Below are 12002 nucleotides of genomic sequence, written 5' to 3' on the forward strand. Positions count from 1 at the left end.
CCTATTTTCTCTCACCTGAATCTTCAATGTTGCATACCCAATCTTCTTCAATAATGTTTTATTCACCAATCATTTCCACCTCCACCTTGGGAGGTAGTAAAGGAATGAGAGAGAAATTAGTAATGTTTTGAAAACCGGACCGATCATTAAACCGGTGATGACACTGGTTTAAGGTTTAAAGGTTCAACCGAGGTTAGACCAGGGTCCAACCGTTAATAATATATTAATATTTAAAATATATAGAATATACTAAATATCATTTAATACTAATACTTATTATGTTACTCTTACATTTTTACCCAAATTTGATTTTAATTACATGTAATATTACAATAAGTGAATATGGAGCCAACAAAATAATAAATAAAATGAATGCACCTAGGACGTGTTAATTTTTTCATTGGCCAGGACATGTTAATTAAACATACTATCATGAAATAATTAAAGTTTTATCAAGTTTATATATTCAAAATAAAACAAAGTAACGAACATGTTTCCTAGCATCATATTTTTGTTATACAGTGGTAGGTACAAAATAATTAAAAACATCAGATCCTTTTATGAACGTAAAAACATCAGATCCTTGGTAATGTATATATTGGAAAGTGGTGTTACTATATAAAAAAAAGTATATATTGGAAAGTGGTGAAAATTCCAAACCATATTTAATATTTCTCCATTTTTTAAGTTTAGATTGACAATGAAAGTGGAAAGATTGACATTGGGAGGGGAGAATTCTGAAAAGTGAAAAGCTGGTGCGCACGGAAATTGAAATCTGTTGAGAGAGGAGAGTTAAAGAGAGAGAAAAAAACATATTTTAAACTGTGTCCGGTTTGACCACTGGTCTACCGGTTTTTCCGGTTTTAACCGGTTTTAGACCGGTTTGAGCGGTTCGATTCCGGTTTACTTTCCAGCGGTTCCTGCAGTGTTCCGGACCGGTACCATGTTCGGTTCCCGGTTGAACCGGTCGAACCGGCCGGTCCGGTCCGGTTTTCAGAACATTGGAAATTAGTGATATGATATGTGATGTGACAGGAAATGCAGAGAGAGATAGAAAGAAAAATAGGTGGAAATGAGATGGAAGAGAAAGTGAGGTGTGTATATATCATCACTCAATGTTCTTCTAAACATGTGTTGATAGTTGTTTTTTTTGTTGAAATACTATGGGAAAAAATTAAATATTTTTCATAGGATGAAAGTTTGTTCATTTTTTATCGTATAAGTTATTTGAAATCATTTAATTTACTGATACGAACTATAACTACCACTATCATCACCACCTTTAACACTATCACCAATTCACCATCGTTATTGCTGTCATTGTCACCACTAGTCCACCACCATTGCCACCATTGTCGTTACTGCCATCGCCACCACCACCACTAGCCCCACTACCATCATCACCATTACCCACCACCACCACCACCTATTGTCACTACCACCCTCCATCACCGCTATCATCGTCGTACAACACTGTGGCCTCCACGACTACTATGCCACCATCGCCACTAGCACCACACCACTCTACCGTCACAATTCATCACCACCCTTCACCACTACCACATCATTGTAGCCACCACCACCACCACAACCATTTACATCGTCGTCTCACAATCACCTCTACCTCCTCCATTACTGTCATCGCCACTACCACCACCAACATCACTGTACTGCCACCATTGTAATTGTCACTATCACCACTTCGTCCACAACTACCACCCTCCACCGCCGTCATCATCATTGTCGTCTCTACCATTACTACCACCACCACCGTCACAAAATATATGATTATACCAACCTAAATAATATGATAAATTATACAATGTATGACCAACATTGTATAATATTAAATTTTTATCAGATCTTATCCTATCTGACCTAATGCAATCAAGACGAATACTATCAAACATAGGATAATACAATACACCAAACATGTCCTATTGCCCTTATATATGTCGTCCCATGTAACACCAAATATTTTCCATAATGACACGGAACATATATAAATTTTTGGTGTTTCCTCCTCTACTTCATTTTCAATGTGTCACTTTATTTTTATTTAAAAAAAAAAACTTGTCACATAGTATACTTTTAGTTTTTTTTTTAATTCTTCTTGTGATATTATATATATTCTGTGTGCAACCCAAAAAATGTCATTTTCAAAAGTAGTGTGCATTTTGTACAAGTTGCTGAAAACAGTAGTTTCTGCATATGCTTGTTGAAATCCCGTTTGTAGTAGAATCTTTTCTTGATTTGGGCTTTGTCATATGATCGTTCGTAATTGTTTTCCCTTATTAACTATATGATGTATATATTTTCTCAATTTTGTCAGTATAACTAACGAACCTTTGCTTTAGAAGCAACAACAGAGTCCAAACACGATTCATTTTTCTATCTTAGAACGTGCACAGAAGGAAATTCAAATATGGCAGCAAATATCTTTGCTGGAAAACTACCAATAAATTAAGTTTGTTTGAATAAACTTATATGATCCAATATTAGAATATACTTAAGATTGAATTAACAATAAAATAGTCTCGTTCATTTTAGAAATAAGCTAACTTTAAAAGAACTATATCATTTTTTGTATAACTATACCTTCAAAAATCAAGTTAGTTAAAATTAATTTAATTGAAAACAAATTTGCGGGTTAATTCAGAAAATTGATACCTAATATAGGAGAGAGCCAAAACTCAAGTCCAGCTAATGTGCACCACACTTTAAAATTGGTTCAACTTTGGACTGCCTATTTCAACCAGCTATATATTACAAGTTGAAGAAGAAAGGTGACTTGCCAGAGAGCGAGCGTGGCAGTGACAAAGAGGACGACTTCACAAACTTGCTTCGCGGCAAGAATCCCATGCACCACTAGAAGATCATACTCAAAAGATAGAAAAACCCTCCAATCAGGGGAAGAACCCAACTAAAGTTGGTAGAAGGTCTCCCATAACAAGGAGAAGCCTCCCTTGACGCAGAGGTTGGTGATGATCACTAACACGATTGTATCAATAATATTTCATTCACACTCTAATTTCACTCACACCAAGAGTGAAATATGAATAAAAAAAGAAGAATGAATTAAATGATATGTGATGCAATACAAAGAAATAAGAAGAAATGTAAGTCAAAATGAGATAAATGAGATAGTTATTGTGGATAAATCATTATCCCTAGTTATTTTTTTTAGCTAAGATTGTTTTTAAAGATTTTTGGACAAAATTTCATAGTATTTTTCTTATCACTTTTATGATTGGGCCTATCAAATTTCAAAATCACGGCCAAGTTGGGAGCATGGCCCAATAAGCTCTAACTTGCAAAGAGAAATTTAATTGCAGGATTAAAAATAAAAATAAAAATTGCAGGATGCTTGTGCGAAAGATACATCAGCATAATGATATATGAAACTAGGAAATACTCACATACACATCTTTTTTTTTTTGAAAGGACTCACATACACATCTTGTAAATTGGCAAAGTTATATTGATTATTATATCAATGGATTTTGATTTTGCTACAGTGACTAATTAAGGGCGATACTTCTTGTGTCAATTTGTCTCCATATTCTGTAGTTGGACAAGAAATTCACATAAAAGTTTGCTATAGAAATTTTATGAATAAAATTTACACTATTTAACAGGATATCAAGTCAATATTCTTGCCTTTCTTACCTACTAAATGAAGAACTAAATCAATTGAAGAAACAAACTTGACTAAACTACATTTCTGGCTAGTTTAGCCATCATTTATATATGATTTTTAATAATTCATACGGTGAACCAATATTCAATGGAAATATCATTAACCAGCAAATTAAAATCGTAATAGGTGCCTAACAACAACATTAATCATTTCAATATACACTAGAACAATGTCCAAATCTCAAACATCTTTATGTAACCTTTGCTAGTTATTTTAGAATTTGTAGCCCAAATCAAAAGTTCCAAACCTGCTCCATCTAATAATGTAGAAGCCCTTTTCAAATTATATACAATTAAATTATTGTTTTAAGAACAATAAAGCAGCTCCAACAAGATTTAAGATATATGTTTTCCAATGAGCATTCACAATTAGAAGACTTAGCACTAGTCCTGACTTAGCACTAGTCCTATATAATATAATAGGAACTGAATGTCACTGATTGAGTTTTGGAAGCTCTGGATGAAAACTACATCCTTTTTAATTATTTACTCTTTTCCTGCACCAGCATCCAAATTTATAAAGGATTAATCATAACCACAGGATCTCTTTAATCATTAGGATTTGATCAAGCAAAGCTTGAATCAGGGAATAGCTAAGGAAGAAGAATACAATACAAGTATGAGCAGTGAGAAAGGAAAATTGGTTTGTGTGACTGGTGGTTCAGGTTATATTGCTTCATGGATTGTCAAGTTTCTCCTCCAACGTGGTTACACTGTCAGGGCCACTGTTCGTGACCTCGGTCAGTGTCTCTATAGCATGTTTGGATTAATTTCTCTTTCTTTTTAGAAATCAATTTTGAAAATCAGAAGCTCCTAGAATTGATTCTGGTTTTAGAATCAATTATAGAAGGGTTTCAGCGAATTTCTCCACACATTCATTCATTCATTCTTGACTAATTAATATTACTTCTTGCCTTTTTTAATTGTTTCAGTTGTTGAATTTGACTTCTTTTATGAATCATGATTCTTATGACATGAATTTAGGTAATCCCAAGAAGGTTGAGCATTTGGTTAAACTTGATGGTGCAAAAGAGAGGTTGCATCTGTTTAAGGCAGATTTGGTGGAAGAAGGTTCTTTTGATTCTGCTATTCAGGGTTGTCATGGTGTCTTCCACACTGCCTCTCCCTCTCTTTTTGTTGTCAATAACCCTCAGGTCCATTAAATTTATAAGAATCTGTGTGTCAAGTGTCAAGAAGAGCATTTACCTCTTGCATTGCCTTCACAAAAATAGTATAGTTTCTAGTTTTTTCACTTTTAGGTGCTTGTTTCCTTATAATTTCAGGCTGAACTAATTGATCCAGCAGTGAAGGGAACTCTTAATGTTGTTAAATCATGTGCAAAATCGCCGTCTGTGAAACGAGTTGTTTTAACTTCTTCCATGGCTGCAGTTTTATATAATGGAAGGCCTCGAACTCCTGAAGTAGTAGTTGATGAGACATGGTTTTCAAATCCTAATTTCTTAAGGGAACAAGAGGTACATGCTCTTTTTCTGTATGCTCTTATGGTGAATGATTACTCCATATATTCCAATGGTGCATGCTGGAATCCCCTTGATTATGTTATATGCAAATAGAAAGTCTAGATAAAGTTATTAACAAGCAATTTAGAAAAGAAAAATTGAAATGATCTCAGAATGGTCGAGTCTTCTTCTAAGTAAAAGCTTTCTATGCAAGTTCAAATCAACTTTTGCACTTTTACTTTTTGAGAATCTCCTTCATCTAACTTCTCCATAAGCAGTAAGCACTTATACTTTTATAAGAACTTATTGATAACTTTGAAATCAGTTATAGATGAATTTCCAAACATGCTACTAGTACTTTGAAGTTTCAACCTTCTATTCACTAGGCAATTGCTATTGAGAATGCGAATGCAGTTATTGCAGACAAAGTGCAGAAATGTAATGTTTTTGTCATATCTTGTATATTCAAAATGCACTTTAACTTTCTTAACAATACCCATATTTCAATGTGCATTATTCTTATCAGATGTGGTATCAATTTTCTAAGACTTCTGCTGAAGATGCTGCTAGGACATTTTTAAGCAAAAACAACATTGGCTTGATTGTTATCAACCCAGGACTTTCGATTGGTCCTCTCTTGCAACCAGAGCTTAATTCAAGTGCCTCTTCAATTTTGAAATTAATAAATGGTAATTCTTGTTATTCACTTTGTCTACTTGGAGATTGTATGTCAAACTAAACTGAGAAAGAGAGAAAATTTTGAAAGACCAATAATGAATATATATCAAAATGTGTGTATTGTAATGTCCCACTCATGCCTTTTTCAATTAACATGACAAATTTCATCGACCAAATGAAAGATTTTCTTCTATCTGCGATCGGCTTACCCCAAACAAGATTTGACATGTTGCTTTGACAAGATTTTCTTAATAGAAGAACTCTTTTACTCTCTTAATACAGGTTCACAAACATTTCCAAATGCTACTTTCGGGTGGATCAATGTGAAAGATGTTGCTAACGCTCATATTCAGGCATATGAGGTTGCTTCAGCTACTGGAAGATATTGTCTAGCTGAAAGAGTGGCACACTTCTCTGAAATTGCCAAGATTTTACGTGATATATACCCCACATTACAAATTCCAGAGAAGTAAGTTTAATTATTGAATGAATTAACAGTTTTTACATTGAATTGTTCTCAAGTTGAAGTTCAGTTTTTGAATTTAATCAATTCAAGAACTGATTTAGATCACGGCCAATTTATTTATGTACTTCATATTTATAATCATAGAATTAAGATTTTCACCTGTTAGAACCATGTTATACCAGGTGTGCAGATGATAAACCTTTAATACCAACATTTCAAGTTTCTAAAGAAAAGGCAAAGAGTTTGGGAATTCATGAATTTATTCCTTTAGAAGTGAGCCTCAAGGAGACGGTAGAAAGCTTACAAGAAAAGTTCATTAACACCTGATTTGTGATACCTCATTCAAGTGTATTTTCAACAAGCAAATAGTTGTAGAGTTCCACATAAAAGATGATAAACTGCTTTCCTAGAAAGGGAGAACTTTCCATATTGCAAGTCTTCAAGCCAAAGTATGTCAGATGCAAGCTGGAAGAGTCAGCTCAAGGTTTACGGTAACAGAGTTCATCAAGCAAAACCAAAGATATTAGGTACTTGTTGAAGCATATGAACACTTTCCACCATCAAGTAACGGTCCATCCATTGCTATATCAGCTACCACATCAAAAAAATCATCAATTTCACATCTCCTGAAGTCAGAACCATCAATTTCATATCTCCTGACGACAATTTCATTAAGTACTTTAAGCAGCTCAGAATCATTGAGATTACAGCTTCTCAATGTGTTTTGATCTTGGACACCACATCTTAACCCAAAACAAACCATCGGCTCTGATACCAAGGAGATCTTGGACACCACATCTTAACCCAAAACCTTAAGGCATTAGGTTTATGGGTCACATCTCTTATAAACTCTCTCTCACCTTGACTTCTCCGATGTGGGACTTGACTCCAACACTTGATTCCAACAGTATCATCTCCATGTACATAAATATTAATAAATTATATATTGCTCCATCCCGCTTATAATTCTCCTCAAGCGTTGTTTAGTATTGTTCATAACAGAGCCAATCTGAATGATATTTTCATGGTTTTGTTTCTTAACTTGTAGCACAAGAATCAAAGAGACAGAGAGGGAATTCAAAGTACATAGTAGTCACAATGATAAACATTATAGTATAGATACCTCGGACAATCTAAATAAAACCATTGATTGATATCATCAACAAAATAAGTAGATAAACATTATCGTATAGATAATCTAAATAAAACCCATTGATTGATATCATCAACAAAATAAGTAAATTATTGTGCTGTAAAAGATAAGATGGACAGTTGGACACAACTACATCCTTGGATTGGCCTTTGGTACATGCAAGACTTGAACCATTCAACCGCTTGTTGAGATTCTTGAGAACATGATTTCTGTCTCTAAGAGAAACCATATAATTCTTTTGTTTTATAGAATTTAAATTTTGAGTAATGTAAATGTATTGCTACGTGTCTGCCAAATACATTCCAATTTGCTTAATAGAAGAGCTCTTTCACTTGCTTGGTGCAGGTTCGCAAGAATTTCCAAATTTTACTTTTGGATGGATCAATGTGAAAGATGTTGCTGAAGCCCATATTCAAGCATATGAGTCTGCTTCAGCTAGTGGAAGATATTGTCTAGCTGAGAGAGTGGCACACTTCTCTGAACTTGCCAAGATTTTACATGATATGTATCCAACATTTCAAGTTCCAGAGAAGTAAGTTCAATTTTAGCAATTTTGACCTTTGAGTTACTCTCCAAGGCACAAAAATCATGTTCTCAACAAGCACATGATAACATGTGTTCTTTATGTTTTATATTTCTAGAATTGAGTTTTTCTAATAACATATTCACTTTTGAACCATGTTATCAGGTGTGCAGATGATAAGCCTTTTTATGCCAACATTTCAAGTTTCTAAAGAAAAGGCAAAGAGTTTGGGAATTGAATTTATTCCCTTAGAAGTGAGCCTCAAGGAGACAGTGAAAAGCTTACAAGAAAAGAAGTTTATCACATCCTGATTCATAATAATTCTATATTCTTGAAGAATAAATGTTGATAACTGCATCCAAGTTTAGTTTGCTGACTTTGGTTTCAGGAACTCTATGCTTAAGGAGGAACTATTTATGTTAAATAAGGCTGGGTAATATGAACTCTTACATTTCTAATTCCATTATATTTTCCATCTTAAACCCATTACATATCTAATTTCTTCGTAACTCCCTTTCTATCTCTCAATATTTCCATGTGTATATACTTTCAAAAGTATATATGATCATTTCCCTATCAAAATTTTATTTATATCTTAACGATAACTATTGTCACTATCTAAATTTGATGGATTCGTATTTCTGGCACCGTTTGTTCTGGTTCAAATAGAGAGATCTCAGGTTCGAGTCTTTGCGGATGCACGTGCGTAAAATACATGGTAAAGAGAACTTTTCCGTCAATAATAATCCTACGCGGCTTGAACATGATTGTCTGAGTTGAGAATACCTCCGGTTTAAACCAAAGAATATTCTGGCCGGCCTCTCTAGACTAATCTTATTTGTCTTTCCTTTTATATGAATATCATTAAAACTTGTTCTTCTTATGATCCATATTCTATCTATCCCGCATTGTTATTTCTGCGATAACATCATCATTATCAACCCATTCCTGTCAACATCTCTGTCACTGTACTCAGACCCACCACGTTCTATAATATATAGCCAAATTTGCCAAGCTAACTGCAATTATTTAATTCCATGCTACCACCACAGAGTAAGTAATAACAGTAATAATATTTTTGGGAATTGCCTTATTACTGCTAGAGTTTGGAAGGGTGCTCCCAAAAAGTGCTTAATTAAGTTGTTTATTCAAACGCACGTTGAATGAATGTGTGTTTGAATACGAGTCAAGTACAACAATGTGAATGATCTTTCATCCCAATATTCCCTATTTATCTTAAACTGCCTACTAACATTCGTTTGCAGTGTAATGAATTACTCAAGTGTACTGCAGCTTATTTTGAATTATGAGTCTCATATAACATTTTCCTACAAGATTTTCTACACCATAACTTCTTTTCTCTTCACCAATCTCTGACACATAATTACATTGTCCTCACTTCTTTTAAAAGCATTGTAGAAGTACAATTAATCAATTTTTTAAATATGAGTGAGACTCAGTAGGAGACCAAGACCGGTGAAGAAAACAAAGAAAAAAAGATGAGCATCAGTGCAGGGAAGTTGGTGTGTGTGACTGGTGCTTCTGGCTATATTGCTTCATGGATTGTAAAGAGTCTTCTCCAACGTGGTTACACTGTTAGAGCCACTGTTCGTGACCCCAGTCAGTGCCTCCCTCTCTAGCATGTTTGAATCAGCTTCTCCCTATAATTTTGATTTTGGCTTTATAATCAATTATAGGAGAATTTTCCAAATATTCTCCATACATTAATTCATTCTTTTACTAATGAATCACATTTGGTTTCTTTTATGAATGATTCTTATGACATGCATGTATGCAGGTAATTCCAAGAAGGTTGAGCACTTGGTTAAACTTGATGGTGCAAAAGAAAGGTTGCATCTGTTTAAAGCAGATCTATTGGAAGAAGGTTCCTTTGACTCTGTTGTTGATGGCTGTGATGGTGTCTTTCATACTGCTTCACCTGTTCGTGGTGCTGTCAAAGATCCACAGGTTCATTCCACTTTACATAATTGATCAATAATTGAATGTGTTTGCAAAAAGTGCTGATTTTTTTTGCCATATTTAGTAAGTTTTTAGATGATTGAGACAAGAGAGGGAGGAAATGGAAATTTCATTCAAAGATGAACTGTACAAGTGAGCTGTTAACTGCACTAACTAACATCAGTAACTACCATCAACAGTGACAGAATAGTCACTTAAGTAAAAGATATGAGGTCTGTCATTTTAGTCCTTTGAAAGATAGTTTATATGGAACATAAAGTTTTTTTTTGAAAGAATATAGTCTCTTAAAAGCGACCAATTTAGTCTCTAAAGGGGTAACCTTCAAAGTGAAACCATATGAAATAGAGAGCTTCAAATTAATAAAAATTACATTAAGGATCAGCATAAGTGTTCCATTTTTTATGGTTTGACTTTTTTGAAAAATTTGTCAGCCGTTAATTTTAAATTTCTTCATTTCAGGTTGAATTGATTGATCCAGCAGTGAAGGGAACTCTTAATGTTCTTAAATCATGCGCGAAATCACCGACTGTGAAACGAGTTGTCTTAACTTCTTCTGTTGCTGCAGTTATATTTAGTGGAAGGCCTTTAAGTCCAGAAGTAGTGGTTGATGAGACATGGTTTTCAGATCCAGATATCTGTAGGGAATTAAAGGTTTGTGCTATTTTTCCTAAAATTTATTCAGAAATCAAATGTTTTCTCATGTTTTACCTAACTGCTCTCTAACTTTCTTACCATTTTTACTGTTTGTGTTTTAAGAGGTGGTACTCACTTTCAAAGACTTTGGCTGAGGATGCTGCCTGGAAATTTGTAAAAGAAAACAAAATTGACATGGTTGTTATTAACCCTTGCATGGTGGCAGGACCTCTCTTACCACCAGAGGTTAATTATAGTGTTGAGCCAATTTTAAACCTAATTAATGGTAATTTTCATCTACACGCGAACTTATGCTCCATAGAATGTCTACTATCTGTTTTGCCTGCATCTTTGAATGGTAATTTCAAGAATTTTTTGAATTGCTTGATGCAGGTTTCCCATTTCCAAATTTTTCTATGGGATGGGTCAATGTGAAAGATGTTGCTAAAGCACATATTCAAGCATATGAGATTGCTTCAGCTAGTGGAAGATATTGTTTAATTGAGAGAGTGGTACACTACTCTGAAATTGCAAGGATTTTAGGTGATCTGTACCCAACATTACAAATTTCAAACAAGTAAGTTTGATTTCTATGACTCAAAGATTTGGGATCTCCATTCATTGAAAAAATAACCCTTTTTTAGTGCTTTACTGGCTTCACCATATCTATTCTTCTCCCACCAGATAAGATATGTGTTCTATAAAATCTTTTAACTCTACCAGGCCTTTGGAGTGAATGAACCTTTGGTTTTGATATGCTGTCAAACTTTCATTTTAACTTGTTCATCAAGTATCCTATCTTGGGTTGAGTATCCAATTTCATCTTTGTAACAATGAGATTACCTTCTTTTCAGTTGCTTACCACCTCACACATGAGATTGCATGTCACATAGGTAATCCAATAGTTAAATGTAGAGGGAGCTATGTCAAAAACTATATTAGGCAAAGCATTAAAATTGAATTTGATTTAAATAGTCAACCACTAATTAATGACATGTTCCTTAACGAGTTATAGCGTATCTTTTATCAGATTGAATGTGACTTGAATCACAACTTTTTTCGGCCAACCTTATGTCAGCATTCAAATACTTTGTTTTTAATTTTTTTCTAATGACATGTTCACTTTCTCTACCATGTTAACAGGTGTGAGGATGATGGGCCGTACACACCAACATATCAATATTCTCAAGAAAAGGTTAAGAGCTTAGGAATTGAGTTCACTCCTTTGGAAATAAGTATCAAGGAAACCGTTGAAAGTTTTAGAGAAAAGAAGATTGTCAAATTTTGATCTAAGTTATCCGCTTGATGAATAAATTCATGATAAAATATCATGACAACTTTTAATTCTCATTTATTTATTTCTCTATAATTTCACTTTATGAAATATTCTTAAATTTCAGTAGCATTAAA

General features: G+C 34.0%; 2 protein-coding genes and 1 pseudogene across 2 annotated transcripts; all 3 read left to right on the plus strand.

The window, feature by feature from the left end:
* The first annotated feature begins 4124 nt into the window (after positions 1-4124).
* LOC130747769 (cinnamoyl-CoA reductase CAD2-like) lies at positions 4125-7279 on the plus strand. The gene is made up of 6 exons (XM_057600800.1): positions 4125-4439; positions 4684-4853; positions 4983-5174; positions 5686-5848; positions 6120-6306; positions 6486-7279. The coding sequence occupies exons 1-6, from the start codon at positions 4319-4321 to the stop codon at positions 6628-6630; spliced, it is 978 nt and encodes a 325-aa protein (XP_057456783.1). The 5' UTR covers positions 4125-4318; the 3' UTR covers positions 6631-7279.
* A 145-nt stretch (positions 7280-7424) lies between these two features.
* LOC130747771 (phenylacetaldehyde reductase-like) lies at positions 7425-8508 on the plus strand (annotated as a pseudogene).
* An 821-nt stretch (positions 8509-9329) lies between these two features.
* Positions 9330-11942, plus strand: LOC130747770 (phenylacetaldehyde reductase-like). The gene is made up of 6 exons (XM_057600801.1): positions 9330-9599; positions 9778-9947; positions 10419-10610; positions 10716-10878; positions 10986-11169; positions 11736-11942. Exons 1-6 carry the CDS (start codon positions 9479-9481, stop codon positions 11878-11880), a joined length of 975 nt encoding a protein of 324 aa, XP_057456784.1. The 5' UTR covers positions 9330-9478; the 3' UTR covers positions 11881-11942.
* The last annotated feature ends 60 nt before the right edge of the window (positions 11943-12002 follow it).

Source organism: Lotus japonicus, chromosome 3 (assembly GCF_012489685.1).
Source record: "Lotus japonicus ecotype B-129 chromosome 3, LjGifu_v1.2".
NCBI classification, from domain to species: domain Eukaryota; kingdom Viridiplantae; phylum Streptophyta; class Magnoliopsida; order Fabales; family Fabaceae; genus Lotus; species Lotus japonicus.